This window comes from Stegostoma tigrinum, chromosome 6 (assembly GCF_030684315.1).
Source record: "Stegostoma tigrinum isolate sSteTig4 chromosome 6, sSteTig4.hap1, whole genome shotgun sequence".
NCBI classification, from domain to species: domain Eukaryota; kingdom Metazoa; phylum Chordata; class Chondrichthyes; order Orectolobiformes; family Stegostomatidae; genus Stegostoma; species Stegostoma tigrinum.
Window position 1 is genome coordinate 75,599,851 of NC_081359.1, and position 22,158 is coordinate 75,622,008.

Sequence of the window (22,158 nt, forward strand, 5' to 3'; positions counted from 1 at the left end):
GCACAGCAAGACATCACTGCTCCTGCACTCAAATCTTCCCAGTGCTAAGTCCAACATCGCGCTGCCTTCTTCACCACCTGTTGCACCTGCATGCTCACTTTCAGCAACTGGTGTACAAGGACACCAAGGTTTCATTGCACTTTCCCCCTAACTAATCTATTAATTCAGATAATAACCTGCCTTCCTCTTTTTGTTACTGAAATGGATCGTTTGAAGTTAACCATTACAGAAGTATAAGGTTAGGTGAGAGGGCAGGTGTTCATGAACTACCATGTTGGTGCCAGTGTGAGGGTTCGTTTTATTCTGCAGCACACCCTAGTCAGCTAAGCAACTGAACTGAATGACCCCTCTACCATTCACTTCTATATTCTCTAAAAGATAATTAAATTTAGACCATGCTGAATTTTTACTTACGGAAATTCAGCCCAGTTTTACCAAATTACATTTATTCACACATTCTTTTGCCTTTGTTTTGTTAGTCCTACTATTTTCAATGCTCCTCTCAGTTTTTCTCTCTTCTCCCACCAGAGGTGAAAATAAGCCATTGTATTTTTCCTCTTCTTCACAAGTTTTACATGTTGAAATCAGGACCCATTACATACTGTACGATTTCAATTGATATCCTTACCGTGAACAGATAAAAATGGCAGAGCAATTAGTGACTATCTCCTAAACACCCAAAGCTCACCTAAGGCTATAAAATGTGCCCACAGTAGGTCCACCCCTAGCAGGGTGGACAATGCCTGCACATGCAAATCTATCTTGTGATTCTTCCAAGTGCAAAGAGACAGTGGGTACAGCCCACATGCTTTTCCCATCTGACCAAGATGGTGGGAGGTCTAACCAGTCATCTTTAAAGGAACTGTTGGAATATGCCACCAATATGGTCAGAAACATTTCTGGTTGAAAATGACTGTGGTCTGTTGCTGAAGGTTGGAATAAACAAACACACCATTGATCAGATCCAAGGAAGGGTCATTTGACCTGAAACGTTAACTCTGAATTCTCTCCATAGATGCTGCCAGACCTGCTGAGCTTTTCAAGCAATTCCTGTTTATGTTTCTGATTTACTGCATCCACAGTTCTTCCAGTTTTTGCACCATTGATCACGTTGGACAACTTTTAAAATTATTCCATTGTTGGAACTGTTGCACTACCAGCTTCACTTAATTTCCCCTTCTTACTGCAACCTTCTGACTTTCAAAACCCATCCTTGAGATCATCCAAATCACGACTTGCACTGCTTTCTGTCCTAATCATTTAAATATTGGTGATATAGTGTATATGACTTCATTCTTTACTGTTTATTTTAAAAAAATTCCAAGTAAGTCTAAAGGTCAAAGGCACCATTTAACTTTCAGATTTAAACTCAAACACAATTAATGATTACAATACAGTATTATGTTTTACAAGATTTAGTTTTGGAGCACCATGACTCACTTCTGAAAGTCCATGACCTTTACATTCTGTGCCAGACTTAAAGAGGAGAGCTAAACATACCAGTGTTATGACATTTATTCTTCAAATATAAACCAGCTTTCCACTTTCATTAATAAAATTACTCACTTGTTATTTCAATTACTCATCATCATCATGTGTTATTCCTGAAGGCAGGTCTTTGGCTCTTATAAAAACCACAAAAACTGCGGGTGCTGCAATTCAGGAACAAAAATAAAGTTGCTGGAAAAGCTCAGTAGGTCTCACAGCATCTGTGAAGGAAAAAGCAGAGTTCACATTTCGGGTCCGGTGACCCTTCCTCAGAACCCTTGGCTCTTAGTTGTCTTTCAGCGTCTCATTATCGTGTACCATTCTTTTCACTTGTGAATAATTTCCTTCAATTTTCAAGCCATCTAGCATTGATAGTCTCTTCCTTCTGCTTCTAACATGAGATCTCCCTTGAAACAAAATTTTAATCTTACAAGTCGAAACGCCCTGAAGTATAACAAAGTGTGGAGCTGGATAAACACAGCAAGCCAAGCAGCATTTTAGGAGCACAAAAGCTGACGTTTTGGGCCTAGACCCCATCTGCAGTTCCCATTATCTCCCTCTAAAGTATGTTCTGACTTGTCCTAATGCCATTCACAAAATTTCTTTGCTCACTTACCCTCCGCAACACTTCATCATTTGTTACTAAAGGGTCAACTGGTCTTTTCTGTTCTGCTCCAAACTTACATTTCAAAGTTATTTCAGTTACTATCCCTAGCCAAAAGGGAAGAGAATCACCAGGCAATGGGTTGCTTTAAAAGTAACTGCAAGGAAGTTTTTGCAAGAGATTCTGAAATACCTTTCCCTCCCAAAAGATAAGCGTCCAACTTCTGCACCCCCAATGACAAAAGAAAGACACGATTAGGAATACACTGTTCAGTAATTTGTTGTGAATTCATTGTTTGTGACATCAATGATACATCATGGGCACAGTCTAATGTTCAACGGCATTTAATGGAAATCACGGGAGTCTCATCTACTGCCTGGAAAGCCAGTAAGAGCAGCTCGGCACTTCCTTTGTGAAACACCACTCAGGCACTCGACAAACGGCGGTTGGGATCAAGGATTCCAGGACCAGAGGGTACAGGGTAGCCCTAATGGTATTCATGGAATGGCAGTAATAGCCCATTTAAGATCCAGTCAACTAGTGACTGAGTAAGACCATTGTCTAAGAGTTTTGGATGTAATTGGGGTGGAAGCAGGAAGACATTAGAGTCCTCACCTGCCATACTCCTACCACCAAATTCACTGGCGTATTGGGGAGGGCACTAAATTCCAATTATCATCTCGATTAGAAGGTTTCATTCGTAGAACAGAAATTTAGTCGCCCTTTAAAGAAAGCATGCTACATAACATGGCATTAGGACATTAGTATTCAAATCTGAGGTGCATTTGAATTAATGCCCTTTGGGCACTCGTGAGGTCCAACAACCATTCAAGTTAATTCGATCTTTTGCAAGGTATCACTTCAGTAAGCACTTCACAAAGAAGAACATCCTCTGCTGTCAAGAGTTTGGAAGAATTGCATGGGGAGTAAATAAAAGAAACACTTGTGAATTCTGTCACAGTGCCAGCTGCTGTTCTGAGCAGGCATTCAAACATACTCAGCTGTCTCTGAAAGCTGGCTCATGTGTTAGCAGTGCATTGCAGGCCGTGATTTTATCAGCAGAAAGCGACTTCTCACTCAAGGGAGAGTAAAGAAAAACTTTGCACACACTGAATAACTAGAAAGCAAATTGTTCGTCACTTTCCTATATTAATAACAAAATGCCTGAGCAAATAAATTGGGTTCTATCCACAGCACCTGCCATCCACATCCAAACTAAGCAAATATTTTAAACCCAAGCTTTTCACAAGCACGATACCAGGCTAATCAATTAGCCTCATAGGGGAAAGTTAAAAGGTAAACAAGGCATGGTTTCCTGCTCCTGTGTATTACCCACCAAGCCCGAATACATGGCCAGTAATTGCAGATGGCAGATGTTGGCACAGTTACTCTCAGCTCTTGAGCCTTTGTTGTCAACTAGTCTCTCAATGAACTCTGTTAGCACTCAAACAACGACAAGACAGTACAAGAAAGAGATTGAGGGCTTGGTGGCATGGTGTAAAGATAACAATCTCTCTCTCAATGTCAGTAAAACAAAGGAGCTGGTCATCAACTTCAGGAAGCAGAGTGAAGACACATCCCTGTCTATACCAATGGTGCTCAGGTGGAGGTGGTTGAGAGCTTCAAGTTCCCAGGAGGAAATATCCCTAGCAACCTATCCTGGTCCATCCACATTGACACTAAAGTCAAGAAAGTGCAGCAATGCCTCTTCCTCGCTAAGGAAATGCGGCATGTCCACAATGACGGTTAGCAATTTTTATAGATGCACCTATCCGGATGCAAAAGAGCACAGCATGGCAACTGCTCTGCCAAGACCGCAAGAAATGGCAGGGAGTTGTGAATGCAGCCTAGAGCATCACAAAAACCTTCCAACTGACTGCATCTATACTTCCCTCTGCCTCAGGAAAGCAGCTAACATAATCAAAGATCTCTCCCACCCGGATTATGCTCTCTGCCACCTTCTTCCATCAGCAAAAGATACAAATGTTCGAAAACATGTATCAACAGGTTCAAGAACAGCTTCTTCCCTCCACCGTTATCAGATTTATGAGCGGACCTCTCATATATTAGGGTCGATCTTCTTCCGCACCTTCTCTGTAGCTGTAACACAATATGCTGCATTCTGTTCTATTACCCTGATGTACTTATGTAAGGTATGACTTGTCTGGAGCATACCTGCCATTGACAAAATTGAATTCCAGCAACAATCAATATGCTTAGCAAAGGTAACATTAAGAGAAACATATTTGTGATGCAATTGCTTTAGATTCAACAGAAAGAGACTACTGTGAAGAAATACTAATCAGTTGATGAATTATTCTACATAAGGAATTGCTTTGATCCTGGAGTCACTTCAGGAAATCTATCAGAGTAACAATTCTTGAAAACTTCATAGATTTATTGATTAATACTTTCAATGAGGCTGTTAATTTACATCAAATACGGAACATCGTGCAGATTTAATTGAAAAATAAATAAATTTTGTCGAAATTGATAGAAAATCCTGAGTATTCTTTTTAAACCTGCATAGAACGCCTACATTAAGTTTCTATTTGGATGATGAATTGACTTATTCAAAGAAATAGCAATCTAATAGAATCCAAAAGCCTCATTTTGTGCAGCACTGACAGTGTATGTCAGGGAGCCATTGAGCACAATGCAGTAGTTGGCATGCAGTACCTGGCTAACTAGGCTGACAATTCACCGCTGTCTTAAATTTAGCCAAATGTCAAAAACCATTGCAGTTTGCCGCCAGCAATTAAACTATGTTTGCATGATTAAAACAGAAACACAACTACCATGTCAAAGGTAAAACATGGATTATTACAAAAAAAAATTCTAAAGCCACGATGATACCCTGCCTAGCTGAATCGGAAATTTCACTATTGGTATGGTGGTGTCCTAGGTTTGATTCCTGTTTTGTACTGAGCAACTCCATCTCAGCAAAGCAGTAGATATGAAACTCAAGTGAGCTGTAAATACATGGTCACACTGATCACTGTCTAGGTACCTCAGTTGGACTGGATTCCATAAATGACACTTTCCAAAACACTGGTGTTCTGGGATTGAAAAGGAGAGCGCCATTTTCAAGCCTGAGCTACATTTTTGTAACAAATGAGCTTCGGGCACCAAGTGAATATCCCAGTGTGACTTGCTTCTAAATATCCTACAAGTTGGTATTGGGGATGGATATGGTCAGAGCTTCATTTTAGTTTCACAAAGCTATTACAATAAATTGTTTTTGTGTTTTTTCAAAAAAGCAGCCAAAAATGACTCCTTTCAGTACTGATGCTCAGGCTGCCCAAATCTATGATGCATGGGCTAAGTACTCACTACACATATTCCAACGTTTCTATTGGTTAAATTTCACAAGGTACCCTTCTTCATATTTTCCGACCTATTTTTGCATCAGTGCAGTCACACTATGGTAGTTGTCCTCTGTTGTGCCAGAAATTTTAAAATTTATATTCAGCTGGCTGATCAATATACTTAAATCACAATATGGAAAGTGATGAATGGTATGCAGTATGCCAAGGCTTCACATGTACTATTTTTTTCTAAGTTATAATGGGCTAATCAATATAGCTGTAATGATACTAGATTTGATACACACCTAATATTACGGAAAACTTATAGATGCAAGCAGTCATTTAGTCGTACAAAACTTGGGTACTGCTGAAAAAAGACAGTTAGTTGAAGACTTTCATCAGGTCAATTGAAAAAAAATCCAAAACAGAGGAAGAAAATATTTAATAAGGAGAATGCTGATGGGTTGGAAGAGAAGAGAACTCTGATTGATGGAGATGCTAGCATTGACTATACAGCAGTTATGATGACTGACAGTTAACTGCCAATGTTTGTTTACATTTTAAACCGTGCAGATTTATTGACTGGTTAAGACACTGCCCTGAAAAGTGAACAAAAGAACAGCTGTCACCTATTTTGTGAAAGCTGGATAAGTGCAGAATACATACATATTCTTGTTCCATAGTATTGCCTCAGAGTCCACTTGCCAACCATACGCTCGCCTTTCATAAGTTTTAAGTAGCATCTTCTGCTCGTTTTGGTATTTATTGCGAATTGTCCTGATGAGTGTAAGACTAAAAGCTTTGACAAAGTATGTTTTTTTTCAACTGAAATACTTGATTTATGGATCCTTCACAATTACATGCATGCGTCTATATCACAGAAACTGCTGGGGAAATCAAAGATTTTGTACAGTACAATCGGGTGACTAAAACAAACAGAAAAATTATTTCAATATGAATGACACATGATTCAATAGTTAAAGTAACTTTTATTTTAAAGAATTGGTAAGGTAACAATACAAATCATAAAACATTTACTTGAGGAAAAAGTTCATTTTAGTAACACTGGGATATCTGCAGTTGATATAAAATATGAAGGAATGAAGACTAGCATCAAAGTGGGACATAGGAGGAGTGGTTGATATTAGGGAAAACTTGACAATGGACAAATACTATATTTAATGCAAACTGAATGAAGCTAAATCAACATAACTTGCAACCCAAAAAAGGACAAGAATTATTTGACCACAATAGATCAGTTGAACAGTCAAAGTTGAATTATATATCATATTAGTGAGTTTTGAGAAGACTTGTAGCTCAGGTTGAGGTTCTGGATGTGAGTTTGCTCACTGAGCTGGAAGATTCATTTTCAGACATTTCGTCACCATTCTAGGTAACATCATCAGTGAGCCTCCGACGAAGCTTCGTCGAAGGCTCACTGATGATGTTACCTAGAATGGTGATGAAACATCTGAAAACGAACCTTCCAGCTCAGCGAGCATATATGTTATATATATTAATTTGGAGAAAGATAAATCCTCTCATTAAAATTCAATTTTTCCTGTAAATTCATATTTTGCTTTGTTTATAATTTAAAAAAAAGGTAATGAATGCCAATCAGCCAATCTTCCATCCTGAAAAAACTCAACTGCCCCAACTGAATGATCATGCAATACAAAATCAGGTGTGAAATACAGATATATGTCTCTCTTGTTTTTCATATTGATCTTGCAATGAAAGGGGTAAAAGGGCATGAACTGCACATTTTAAGGGATTCGTGGCCTTTTACAAGTTTCCTCCAAAAGGATATTTTCACTTGTGGGAGACTGCCTGTTATAGAACTGTAGGACCCTTTCCCCATCTCTTTGGTGCATAGGCCTTCCTCATCCATGCTAGGTTCTTCAAACTGTGGCACCACTGTTACAGATCTAGTAGAATCATCTGGGAAGGTGTGAAAGGAAATAGTTATTCCTCCATTATAGGAACTTTAAAGAAGCTGTAACTTGAAATCACATTTTGGACCAGTTAAAACATTAATACGTGAAAAAATTTACATTTTTGTTGGACAGAAACACCCGACACTGTATGTGGTAACTGAAAATTGTTTTGTTAAATTGTTTTTGTTAAAATAAATTGGATTTGTTAAAATAATGTAGTACTTACCAGATTCGAACGAGGTATTAGATCCAATCCTCAAACTGTGACAATGTTTTCCTTGTCCATTTAACGCAGCCTCTGGCACTCGTGTGTTGATTTACTCTTCGTGGCCATGTCTTAGACCATCATTGATGCACGTTTAGCATTGTTGTTACTGTGGAAACTTAACCTTTACAGGAATAATCACATTAATAACTCTCAAAGACAGACATCTTGTGCTTTGTGTTCAGGTGTAACACGTCACGATTTTGCGATCTTTTTGGAAAGACCTTATATTTCTGCTGCATTTCACCTGTTGGTGCCATCTACCTAAACCATCTGGTCACAAGTGGGAGATTATGTTATCTGCACAAGTTATGTGGGTTACCTCTTCTAGTGAAGGTAGCAATTCTTAAGAATTACAATTGACTTGAATTAATTTCCCATCGGCAGAAAATGTTGCAATAACATGGCGACTATTGTTTAGCTTTCTCTAATGACATCATAATTATACCAGGATTCCCTTTCCTCACGCCCCACACTCTTCAAAATAATGACAACATTTATGTCTCTACAACTATCAAATAGGTTTCACAGTTCTCTATTATTCATCTGGTAGAAACATGTTACATTCACGTCCCTGGTTCACTAAAGTACAGCTTGACTTCTTGGGCTTACAGATAGTTACGGGGAAATGCACAAGTTGAGGTTATAGTGTAACCTGCAATATGGCATTTATAAAAAAAAATACGATGGGAAAGAACTTTTAAAAGCGACTGCAAACCAATGTTGGAATTCATTATTTGTAATTCTTTACGAGAAATCAAGTAGCTTAAATTAGCGACCAAAATGCTCAGAATAGGGCAAGGAGATAACCAATGGCTCAAATTCACTGTTGCAACTGCAGCCACCCAAGGGACTTTGTGTAACAGGTTTGTTGGAACATGCTAATTGGTCCTTCTGTAAATTCAACACAGACTACATCCAGTCATTGCAATGCAAAATAAATATAGCAGAATTATAGACACATGCTAATTGGTCCTTCTGTAAATTCAACACAGACTACATCCAGTCATTGCAATGCAAAATAAATTTAGCAGAATTATAGACACAGGATTGGATTTTTATGCTATTTTCAGCTAAGTCTGAGTTTTGCCTCAATTTTTGGAGGATTTGTCTCAATGAAATCTTGTGACTTCATCTCCCCCTGGCTTATTTCACCAAACTCACTTCATTAATTAAAAACCAAAAGAATTGCATATGTTGTAAATTAAGAAGGAAAAACAGAAGTTGCTGGAAAAGCTTAGCTGGTCTGGTATCAGACCTGAAACGTTAACTCTGATCTTTCTTCACAGATGTGCCAGACCTGCTGAGCTTTTCCAGCAACTTCTGTTTTCACCTCATTACTTAGCTACCATACTCCTACAGCATCCCTCACAATCAGAATTCTACCCCCTCTTCCTCCATTCCTGGAACAACCTTCCACGCAACAGATATTTCAGGGTTCACCAATGTCTTGCAGCTGTGCCATCTTCAAAATCGCATGACACACGTGGACAAGCACCATCTGTCTGAGATGCCCTGGACATAGCAAATGGGGGAAACTGGCGCCCTTCCCTTTGGGCAGGTCTTGGAAGTGCTGGTATATTGGGTGGCAGGTTTTCGTGCTTTGCCGGGAGCAGCAGTGAGACCCCGACACTAGGCCATGCCAGCCTGATCTGAAGTCAACACACGTGTTGAAGCAGTCTGGGCTGTTGGAGGAGAATCCAACATTGTATGAAGGTCAATATCCTTCTCTTCCCTGCCATCAGCTTCTCTCCAGCAGCTCACTCACTTGAAGCTGTGCAGAACCCTGGTCAGTCCATACCTCAGCTACAACAACTGAGGCACAGGAGGAGTATTTATGCACTGGAAGCAATGTCACATACATCACACATGTATCCTAAAATTAGGGAAATGCCCTCAAGTTTCTTCACAAAACCATAAACAAGCAAAAATATATCCCCCAGACAGATGAATGTATGAGGAAGATAACCAAAAGCTTTGTCACAGAGGTAAAGTGGAATTAAGGAGATACAAGATAACAAGGTGTAGAGCTGGATGAACACAGCAAGCCAAGCAGCAGAGGAGCAGGAAGGCTGACGTTCTAAAGAATAAGGAGATACAAGATAACAAGGTGTAGAGCTGGATGAACACAGCAAGCCAAGCAGCAGAGGAGCAGGAAGGCTGACGTTCTAAAGAAGGGTCTAGGCCGAAACGCCAACCTTCCTGCTCCTCTGGTGCAGCTTGGCCTGCGGTTTTCATCCAGCTTTACACCTTGTTATCTCAGATTCTCCAGCATCTGCAGTTCCTACTATCTCTTAAGGAGATACAAGTTATTTTTGGGCGAAAGGGGCTGGAGAAGGGGCAGGGGAGGATTCCTGACTATGGAGTAAGCAATTGAAATCACGGCAGACAATAGTGCAGTTAATGAGGGAAGCACAAGAACATTTAAGGGAGGCGCAAGTGCAAGGCAAGACTGGGTTTCAGAAATAGGATTGGTAAAGCCAAGATCAGATTAAAGACAAGTATGATTATCCACAGTCTGAAGGTATTGAAATCTTAAGAGTTAACGTACATTAACAAGGTCAGGAGTGAAGGATGAGCAAAACTTGGTATGGGAGAAGACATTTCAGGGTCAGGGAAATAGGAAGTGGGTCTAACAGATGAAATCAGCTTGAAGAGAATATAAAAGCTGGAATTAGGAAAGAAATTAAAGGAAATAGGGACAGTACAGGGAAGAGCTTTGTAGAGGGGAAGGGAGAGGTTTACATGGGGAATGATGAAAAAGGTACAAACGCTGATAGTTGCTGAAAAAATGATTTCAGTTTAGTGACAGACTCCTACTTCCACTTAAGTAATCTTCAACATTTCTAATTATCAATTCTATTATTTCACCAGGTATTCGTGTTAGACTGCAGGATGTGGAGTTTTTCATGATTTTTAATACCCTTCGTGAAAACTGAAATCACATTTACTGGTTTCCCATCCATTGACTCCTTCAGGATAATATTAGTGTTTTACGGATTTCACTCATCTCCCTTAACGTCCTTACGTATACAGCATCTGTCCATGTCGATTTATTTCTGTCAGCCATTAAGCCACTCTTGGACATCCGAGCAGATATTATGCAAGTTATTGGTTAGTTGTAGCATCTGCTATGATGGATGGCATAACCATGATGCTGTCCTTCAGTGAATACTTTCAAGATGCTAGTATAATCACCATGGAGAAAAGAAGACACATAAATTTCCAACTAATGGTTCAAAACAATGACAAGATCTTTTGCATTTTAAGCCAATTACAGTAAAACATGATTAAAAGTACTATTCACTAAATGCTACCTTCTTAACTGGTTAATGTATTTTAAACCATAGAAGAGAGTAAACCACTAGCCACTGACGGCCAAACAGAAAAACCCATTTACCCCTACTCTTTGCTTTCTGTTGGTCAACCAATCCTCTATCCATACCAATACATGACCTGTAATACCGTCCAACTTTATCTTATGTAGCAGCCTTTGGTGTGGCACCTTGTCAAATGCCTTCTGGAAATCCAGGTACACCACATCCACAGGTTCCCCGATCTCCACCATGCAAGTAATGTCCTCAAAGAATTTCATCAAATTAGTTAAATATGACCTACCCTTCATGAACCCATGCTGGGTGGTCCCAATGGGACAATTTATATCCAGATGTCTTGCTATTTCTTCCTTAATGATAGTTCAAGCATTTTCCCCACTACCGAAGTTAAGCTAACTGGCCTATAGTTACCTGCTTTATGTCTACTTCCTTTTTAAACAGTGGCATCACATTGGCTGTTTTCCAATCTGCAAACTTCACAGTTATATGTTAACATGTCCTTCAAGTAAACATTCAATTCAACCAGATACAGGCCAAATAATTCTTTGCTCCTGATGGTTTACTTCCGATCTTCCTTTTCCCACCTGAAAGCTTTTAACTCGAAAACTGTTCTTTCTGTCGCATGTTTTCCTAGAAACTTCTCTTCAGCTAAAACTAGGCAAATATTCTGGTCTCATTTTAAGTCCCAATGAATTTGGTGTCGTCAATCAGAGCCTGAACTTCCAACCACATTCCAACAGACAACAGAGGCTTTTGGGCTCTAATTCAAGGATTCCCAAACTTTTCTTCCCACCGTGATCCCATTTTGAGGCTTGAAAACAGTCCCATCCTCTCAGTGACACTTATAGAGACTGCATGCTTCAGCTGGAGGGAACCTGTTAGAATTCAATGAAAGCTCTCCTGTGGTCACTGTTACCTTGGAGCTTCAGCTGGCAACACCACTTGGAGAGCCAAGCACCACTTCGGAATGCCCCAGTCCAGCTGCATTTTACCTGATCTTCAACATTTTTCTGGGTCTTTGGCAACACCCAATCTATCTTCTGTTAGAACATTGGTTGCTACCATTGTTTTTAAGCATAAATACCTCGTACACTCTTCCCAATTAAACAATTGTCAACAATCAAACCATCCAGGTTTCTGTTAGGCAGACCTCAAAACAGATCACATGACACCTCCATTTTACCTTAAACTAAAGGCAGACCCTAACAGAAGTACCTTTTTAAAAAAAAACTCATATGCATATTTAGTTTTATTATGCTGATCCTCAAGCACATTTTTATCCTGATATCATCTGAAGAGTTCATATATTCATAAGAAACAGGGGCAGAATTAGGCCATTCGGCCCAAAGTCTGCTCTGCCATTCGACCACGGTTGATATATTCCTCATCCCCATTTTCCTGCCTTCTCCCCAAAACCCTTCAACCCATTACCAATTAAACATCTGTCTAACTCCTCCTTAAATATACTCACTGTCCCAGCATCCACCACTCTTTGGGGGAGTGATTTCCACAGATTCACAACCCTTTGGGACGAGCAGTTTCTCCTCAACTCTGTTTTAAATTTGCTCCCCGTTATCCTAAGACTACGATCCCTCATCCCAGAATGCCTCACAAGAGAAAACATCCGTTCCCTGTCAATTGTATTTGTACCTTTTATCATCTTGAATACTTTCAATTTAATCTCCCTTCATTCTTCTAACTTACAGAAAGTATAGGCCTAAGCTATTCAATCTCTCTTCACACGACGAGCCCCTCATCTCTGGGATCAATCTAGTGGATCTCCTCCAATGCCACGATATTGTTCCTCAAATAAGGGGACAAAAACTGTGCACAATAGTCCAGGTGCGGACTCACCAATGCCTTGTATACTTTCAACAATACTTCCTTCCCTTTATATTCTATTCCTTTAGCTATAAAAGCCAACACTCCATTTGCTTTCTTTATTAACTGCTGTACCTACACGCTAGTTTTCTGCAATTCATGAATGAGGACACCGGGATCTCTCTGCAGATCCCTCCACACCAAGGCACTCCCAAGTCTCTCCCCATTTAGATAATAGATCACCTTTCCATTTTTCCAACCAAAATGCATGGCCTCACACATTTATGTCAAAATTCATCTGCCACATTTTGGCCCACTCTCCTAACCATCTATATTCATTCATAAGGTTCTTTTTCCTCATTGCTATTTACCATCCTGCCTATTTTTATGTCGTCCGGAAATTTGGCTATTAAGCCCTCTATCATTTACAATGTAGACTGTAAAAAGCTGGGGTCGAGGGGCCTAACCCTGTGGCACACCACTCGTTACTTCTTGCCATCCAGAAAAAGAAAACATTTATCCCAACTCTCCGTCTTCTGTCCATCAGCCAGTAACTTAGCCAAGCTTAAAAATCTATCCCGAATCCCATATGATCCAACCTTGTGAAATTAACCCTTAGTGTGGCACCTCATCAAACGCCTTCCTGAAGTCCAGATATAACACATCTACAGCATTCCCAATATCCACTTTGCTTGTTACAGCTTTGAAGAACTCTTGCAAATTAATCAAACATGATCTGCCCTTCATAAAGCCATGCTGGCTCTGATAGTTAGCATTTTGACTTTCCAACTGTCCTGATATTACTTCCTTGATAATTGATTCTAACACTTTGCTAACTGATATTAAACTAATTGATCTGTAATTTCCCACATATTGCCTTGCTCTCTTTTTGAATAAGAGAATTACAATGGCTTTTTTCCAATTTAATGGAACTTTTCCTATGTCCAAGAAATTTTGGGATATTGTAAGCAATGGATCCACTAACTCTGCCACCACTTCCTTTAACCCTAGAATGTAGACCCATCAGGCCCATGGGACTTAACTACCTTTTCCCTATCAACGTTGCTTGTTCTAAGTTATGTGGGCCATTACATGAAGTGTTTTCAAATTAACTAGCACTCAAATTTAGAAGTGGAAAATGACAGGGCTGCACAAAACAAAAACTCACGTTAGCTAGAAGCAAAGAACAGTAATCAACGGGTCTTTTTCAGGTTAGCAAAGTGTTACTGGTGGCCTCACCTATTTACAAGTCTCTATCAATGACTTTGATGAAGGGAATGAATCTACTGGTGGCTAAATTTGTCAATAACAGCAAGATAGCTGGAAAGTACATGGTCAAGAGAAGATAAGAGTCTGCAAAGGGATAACGAAGGGTTTAGCAAATGGACAAAGTATTGACAGATGGAGTATAATTTGGGAAAATGTGAAATTGTCCACTTGGAGAGAAAGATTTAAAAGGCAGTATATTCTTTGAATGGAGAGAGACAGCAAAACTCGCTCGTACAAAAGGGATTTGGCTGTTCGGGTGAATCACAAAGTTAGTATAGATAGGATGGCAAATGGAATGCTGACGTTTACTGCCAGGGGAATGAAATACAGAAGTAGTAAAGTTTACCCCTTCCGGTAAGGGCATTGGTAAGATCACATTGGAACACTGTGGACAGTCTTCATATCCTTCTCTGAAAAAATATGCAGTTCATTAGAAGCAGTTCAGAGGACATTCACTCAACACATGCCTGAGATAAAAAGCATACCTTCAGAAAAAAAAATGTTGAACAGGTTGTGCTGTAACCAATTGGGGTTTAGAAGAATAAAGGGTAATTCTATTGAAGCATAGAAGATCTTGAAAGGACTGAATATAATGGATAGTAGGAAACAGATTCCTACTGTGGAAAGGCCAAAGGACACAATTTAAGAATAAGAAGTCTCCCTTTTACGATGTAACCTAGGATATGTTTTTTGCTTAATCTTATCAACTTATCAACTATACTTGGTCTGGGTTCTGCCTGCCTCTTCAGGCTCCAGACCTCATTGTAGTTATTTTTAATCAACCTGTTCAGATGAGTTCCAACACATCTCTGGAGTAGTTGGGACCTGAATACAGGCTTCCTGACTCAAAGGTAGGACATTACCACAGAGACACAAAAGCCTTCAAATCATCTCAATCGAGTGAAGAGACTTGTGCCCGTGTAGTAAAATCTTCAGTGCAGCAGTGGAATATCAATCTAGATTGTTGTAATCAAGTTTGGAGCGAGACCTGTACCTACAGCCTTCTAACTCAGAAGCAAGGATGCTAACACAACACCTAACACAATCCAGATTAAATGCTAGTCTTTGTCCAAACATCGGCTGAGGGGTGTTAAGGGTAGGAAGTGGAACAACTTCTACTTTTGAGCAAAAGATTGTTAGTACATGAAGTCATCTCCGCCAAAAAGAAATGGAAGCTAGGTCATCAAATTTATTCAAAGCGGAATTAGACTGACTTTGGACAGATAAGAAAGAGAGTCAACAGTTGAGGGTCAGGCAGGAGAACAGAGTGATGCCACAAAGAGATCAGCACAGCAGGCTTAAAGGCCCAAATGGCCTATTCTTGCTCCTGAGCTCATAATCTTATAACTATCGAGAGCTTTATCAGCCACTATTGTTAAGATTCATAGCCTAGACCATGCAAAGCACCTAGCAAACAATCAAACTGGAGGCAATTAATCCCAAATGCCTGGTCTGTTTGCTCATTTGTTTTCATTAGGCTACGTGAAATACATAACCTCCAAATAATTGAAACTGTATTACAGTATAGGGGAATAAGCAACTTGCACCATCACTGAAGAGCCTGCATTCTCAACATTATCTTTGCTGCCATGTACAAAACTTTCATTGTTACTCCTGCTGCTTTTCAGTGACTGTGTAGCATTGTGACCTATCAAAATTAACTTGCCATTTCATTAAGATGCCAATTCACTCTCATCTGTCGAGTAAGTAAAGAATAAATTGTACATGAATCCGGACATTACAGGCTTCAATTGTGAGCAATCTGCAGAAGGCAAAAGGTAAGTTGGCCTTAATTGCAAGTGGATTCGAGAACCGGAACAGGAATGTCTTGCTGCAACTGTACACGGCCTTGGTGAGACCACATCTGAAGTACTGTGTGAAGTTTTGGTCTCCTTGTCTGAGCAAGAATGTTCTTGCCAAGAGGGAGTGCAACGAAGGTTTCCTGGGATGGCAGGACTGACATATGAAGAGACATTGATTCAGTTAGGATTGCAGTCACTGGAGTTTATAAGAATGAGTTGGGTGGGGGGGGGGGGGGAGATGTCATGGAAACCTATAAAATTCCCAGACAGGGTAGAAGCAAGAAGGGTACTCCTGATGATGAGGGGTGGGTCCAGAACCTGGGGTTGGGGCGGGGGGGGGGTGGTCACAGTCTTAAGGATATGGGATAGGCCATTTAGGACTGAGATTAGGATGGCGAGTCTATGGAATTCATGACCACAAAAAAATTAATGGAGAATAAAATATGGCATGATTTGAAGGAGAAAGTAGATATAGCACATGGGGCTAAAAGGATGGGGGAAAAGACTATTGAATTGAATTATCAGCCATGAACATATTGGATGGCCTATTTTTCCCGAAGTGTCAAGGCTGCAAAAATCATTTAAATGACCACAGTAATGGAAGTAGCTCTGAATAAATATAGAACCAACAATTTCAGTGAACAGGGTAGCACCAGACCTATTTATTTTTACAAGTTACTTTGAGATTCTAGCAACTCCATCTTTCCATAGTATCACAATTAACAGTATGGTTTTCACCAAAGCATGCAGTGTCCTTTAATCAAAAGTGCTTTACTGACAATATTATAAATGAAACTGAATTAACCTAAAGAAAAAAAACTTGTATTGTTAGCCTTAAAAGTTCTGCAGGATCTATCTACACAAACCACACAAACACCTTTCACAGCAACAATAAAGTTAAAATTAGAATTCTTTAAGCCAGTCTGTTCAATGGCTTGTTGCATAGCACAATTACAGAAGAAAATACACACAGCAAGGAGCATGCATTTTTTGTGCACTCTCCAAGTTGATCATGCATGGAAATCAGACCCCAACACAACACTGCAATCTTTCCTACCTGGACATCCCAAAAGATGCTGCTGAACTGTAATTTAAATCAAACAAAATATTAATATAGCAATGATCCTGAAAAACACTTTACAGAAATGTGCTCTCCAGTTACCTAGTGAAACCTCACTGTTACAGTAGATATCTTTGTCAAGAGTATACTTGCGTAGTTTTGCTTTTGCTTTCTATTCTTTGCTTACATATGATTCAGAATAACTTTCTCAATCAATCCAACAATTACTAGCTGAGGCTGCAGACCTCCTGGGTTGTAATGTACAGACATAGCTTTTGTTCTTGTTTTGGAAATCGATTAATCATAGCAAACAAAATCATTCAAATTACCCCAATATTGGAGTACCGGTATATTGTGTGCTGCTTTAGTCACCACTTTAAGGAAGGATGTAACTACACGAGAGTGGGTGCAGACCAAAAATACCAGGATGCTGCCTGGGCTGGAGGAACTGAGCTACAGGGAAAGACCGTAAGATGTGGGAGCACAAGCAGACCATCCAGTCCATTCAGGCTGCTCCGACGTTCAATGAAATCATCATGACTGATTTGATAATCTTCAACTCCACGTTCCTAGTTTTTCCCTGTAACCCTATATTCCCTCATTGATAAAAATATCTTGTCTGTCCGTCTCAGGCTTCAATGTACTTAATGACCCAGCCTCAACTGCCCTCCATGGTAAATAATTCAAGATTCATTAGCCTCTGAGAAGAGATTCTTCCTCATCTGTCTTAAATGGGTGGCCCCTTACCCAGATTATGCCCTCCGGTACTAGATTCTTCCACAAAGGGAAATAGGCTTTCCATAATTACTCTGTCAAGCTCCCTAAGAACTGTGTGTATTTCAATAAAGGTGCCTCTCATTATTCTATAATTCAATGAGTACAGGCCTGGTCTACACAACTCTGCTCATGTGACAGTCTCTACATATCTGTTATCAGAGCCTACTGAACGTTCTCTGGACTACCTCCAGTGCTTGTCTATCTTTCTTTAGGAAAAAAGGCCCAAAACCTTGCACTGTATCCCAGCTGTGAAGTAATTAGTGTCTTGTATAACTTGAGTGAAATACCCCTACTTTTATACTCCATTTCTTTTGAAATAAAGGCCAACATTCCATCTGACTTTGTGTCATCCTCACTACTTCGCACCTATTCCTGTGTCAGCTGCAAACTCGGCTATAGTACATTCACTTTCCTCATCCATGTCATTATTATAAATAATTGTGATCCCAGCTCGGACGCCTGTGGCACTCGAACAGTTTCAAGTTGCCATCCTGAAAAGGACTTCCTTATTCTTCAATTATTTAGCCAATCCTCTGTCCATGCTAACATATCACTTGCAACATTATGGGCTAATTTCTTGACAAGTAGCCTAATGTGCGTACTTTATCAAAAGCTTTCAGGAAATGCAAATATATTACATCCACTGATGCCCACTCATCTATACTGCCAGTTACCTCCTCAAAAATTCTAACAGATTTATGAGGCATGATTTCCCCTTCATGAAACCATGCTGACTCTGTTTGATCATATTATGTATTTCAAAAGCTCTGCTATCACATCATCTATCATAAACTCCTAATAAGAGATGTTAAGCTAATTGGCCTATAGCTAAATGCTTTCTGTCTCCTTCACTTTTTAAGTAAAGGTGTTACATTGGCAGTTTTTCAATCCTCTAGAACTTTTTCTGCATTGGAGGATTCTTGGAAGGTTACTCTCAGTGTATCCGCCACCTCTGCAGATATTTTTTCTATATCCTAGGATGCCTTCCATCAGGTCCAGTGGGTTTAATCAGTCATTGGCTCCATTAATCTCCATGGGACTTATTTTCTAGTGGTAGTTATTGCATTTATTTCCTCTCCTCCTTTTGCCCCTTAATTATTTAGTAATTCTGAAATGAGTGTCTTCTATTGTGAACACTGACACAGAGTATTAATCAACTCCTTCACAGTGTTCACTCTCTTGTATTTTCCTTGTGTTTTATTACTCGACTGTAAAAAAAAACTTAACAATTAGACTCCTAATTCTGGGCATTTTTTTTTTACAGAATTCAAATTCCACTATCTGCCGTGGTGAGATTCAAATAGGACCATAAGTCATAGGAGCAGAAATTAGGCCATTCACCCCATCAAGTCGGCTCCGCCATTCAATCGTGGCTGATTAGTTTCTCAACCCTTCTCCCGTTTTCTCCCCGTAACCCTTGATCCCTCTGATAGTCAAGAATCTAACAATCTCCATCTTAAATAAATTCAATGACCTGGCATCCACAGCCTTCTGGGGCAGTGAATTCTATGGATTCACCACTCAATGGCTTAAGAAGTTTCTCCTTAACTTCGTTCTAAAAGGTCTTCTCTTTACTCTAAGGTTGTGCCCTCGGGTCCTTGTCTCTCCTACCAAAGGAAACATCTTCCCAACTTCAGTGTTCTGTCAAATTTCAATTAGATACCCCCTCATCCTTCTAAACTCCATCGAGTATAGACCCAGAGACCTCAAACGTTCCTCATATGTTAAGCATTTCATTCATGGTACCATTCGTGTGAACCTCCTCTGGTGCCCCTCTCAGGCCAGTACGTCCTTCCTTAGATATGGGGGCCAAACTAAACGTGTCTAACCAGGACTCTATAATGCCTCACAAGTACATCTGTTTTTATAGTCTAGTCATGTCAAACAAATGCCAACACCGTATTTACCTTCCTAACTATGACTCAGCTTGCAAGGTTACCTTAAGACAATCCTGGACTCGGGCTCCCAAGTCCCTTTGCACTTCAGATTTCTGAACTTTCTCCCCATTTAGAAAATAGTCTATGCCTCTACTCTTCCTACCAAAGTGCACGACCTCACACTTTTCCACTTTGTATTCCATTAGCCACGTCTTTGCCTGTCCTCCTAACCTGTACAAATCCTTCTGCAGCCTCGCCACCTCCTCAATACTACCTGTCCGTCTGCCTAACATGGTGTGGAGCTGGATGAACATAGCAGGCCAGGCAGCATCAGAGCTGGTAAGTTAACGTTTCTGGTCAGGACTCTTCTTCGGAAGATCTTCATATTCTGAAGATGGGTCCCAACCCAAAACGTCAGCTTTCCTACTCCTCTGACGCTGCCTGGCCTGCTGTGTTCATCCAGCTCCACACTGTGTTATCTCAGACTCGGGTAGCTGCAGTACTTCTTTTCTCTGTTCCACTGCCTATCTTTGTGTATCATCTACTAACTTAGCCAGAATGCCCTCAGTTCCTTCACGTAGATCACGAATATACAAGGTGATAAGGTGCAGTCCCAACACTGACACTTTTGAAACACCACTTGTCACTGGGTACCATCCTGAGAAAGACCTTATATCACCACTTTCTGCTTGCTGCCAGACAGCCAATCTTCTATCCATGCTAGCACCTTGCTTCCAACACCACGGACCCTTATCTTACTCAGCTGCCTTCCATTCAACACCTTGTCAAAGGTCTTCTGGAAGTCTGAGAAGATAGCATCTAATGGTTCTCCTTTATCTAACCTTCCCCTTTTACAGTCCCAAGACCATTACCTGGGTCTCTAGAATAACAGTCCTGCAATAATGCCACTAGGCCAATACCTCCCCTTAAAACTGTGGAAATTAGAGAGGGATTTGCCTACAGCCTGCCATGGGTAAAGGTTATCACGAAAATCCTCCTCAACCACCTCCACCCAGTGGCTGAGACTCAATGTGGCTTCTGCATATCCAGAGGCACAACAGACATGATCTTCAGTGAACAGCGGGTCCAACAGTGCAGAAAACTGCACCAACCTCCGTACATGGCCTTTTCAATCCCACAAAGGCTCTGTCAACCATGAGGGATTGTGAATATAATCCTCAAATGTGATTTCAGGCAGAAATCTGTCACCATTCCCCAACTGCTTCATGATGGCATGCAAGCCAAGATCTTCACCAACAGATCCACTGCTGACCCGATACAAGTGCAAACTGGAATCAAGCAGGGCTGCATCATTGCACCAAAGCTCTTTCTCATCTTCCTCATCTCTTTACTCCGTCCCAGCTCCATGAAGTTGATATGGGCCTTAGTCCTCAACAGTTGGGACACTGTCTCCTAGCTATGGCAGTGGCTGGAGTATAGGCTTTGGGCAACTTAGGCAGAGGTGACATTCCAAGTCAGGTCAGTGACAGCGGGGGCTGCTTCAGCGTGCATTCTCGTTGGTTTTGCAGCCTCAGGGACAGGTCTGGTGGCTGCAGAGTGTGGTGGCATCCTGTAGAGACTTGAGATCAAAAAGTCACATATGGAACAAAAAATGTAATCTGTCCTCACTTTGCACGATTAATTTATTTTTATAATTTATGTAATAAAAACAGTGCCGGATTATGGAAGCTTATCTACATTTTACTGTATTTTTATAAATACAATTAACAATAAATGACAGGAGGAGAGGAGGCTAACATACAGGGTAAGCAGGTGAATGTGCAACCTCCAACTGCGCCAACTGCTGTATGCAGAAGACACCTGTGTGTGCAGACCCAGGCACCGAGCTACAAACCTTGCCTTCACCAAGATAAAGGGCAGAAAACATTCTGCAAGTCTACTGGCAGGTTAGGGCATACCAATGAGAGTGTCCCAATCCCAATAATCGAGGCACTGGTCGTGCATTGGCTGACCATACTGTCTGCCTGTATGATATAAGACCCCCTTAATAACTCTCTACTCCAAGCTCTACAATGATAAGGAACCACTAGGAGTGCAGAAAGCCTCCTCATACAAATATAATGTGCCAAGCATTGTACTAAGTGGAGGAGAAGCTGATGCAAAGACTCCGACCACTTTGACTGGAGCACAAAAGGGCCTCACGCAAGCAGCAGAAACAGCGAGTAGAATCCCGAGCTTCCCATCTACCCACTAAACACCACTTGCACCAGCTGTAGCAGAGTATGCAGCTCAGGACAGCTCTATCCAGCCACTGCAGAACCCAACCTCACAGAGTGGGCTAAGTCATCCCCCAACCCTGCGCAACTGCCAAAGGAGAAAGGAAGAAGAAAACTGTTGAGAACACAGGAAAGCACTTACTCCTGCTTGGGAAATAAAGACAGAAAACTACTGTCGGAACTAGTGCCAAAACAAGTTGTGACATCACAAAGGTGGCACGGTGGCTCAGTGGTTAGCACCGCAGCTTCACAGCGCCAGGGACCCGGGTTCGATTCCTACCTCAGGCAACTGTCTGTGCGGAGTTTGCACGTTCTCCCCGTGTCTGTGTGGGTTTCCTCCAGGTGCTCCGGTTTCCTCCCACAGTCCAAAGATGTGCA

The 22,158-nt window shown here is 40.7% G+C and overlaps 1 protein-coding gene across 3 annotated transcripts in view; it reads right to left on the reverse strand.

Moving 5' to 3' along the window:
• Positions 1 to 22,158, reverse strand: part of sacs (sacsin molecular chaperone) — a 127,333-nt gene that overhangs the window by 22,459 nt on the left and 82,716 nt on the right. For 2 of the 3 annotated variants that reach the window (XM_059646673.1, XM_059646672.1), the window contains exon 10: positions 16,887 to 16,913. The exons of the other annotated variant lie outside the window; for it this stretch is intronic. In XM_059646673.1, the coding sequence (XP_059502656.1) occupies positions 16,887 to 16,913 (27 nt within the window). The remainder of the gene's footprint in view (positions 1 to 16,886; positions 16,914 to 22,158) is intronic. 3 annotated transcript variants of the gene reach the window in all.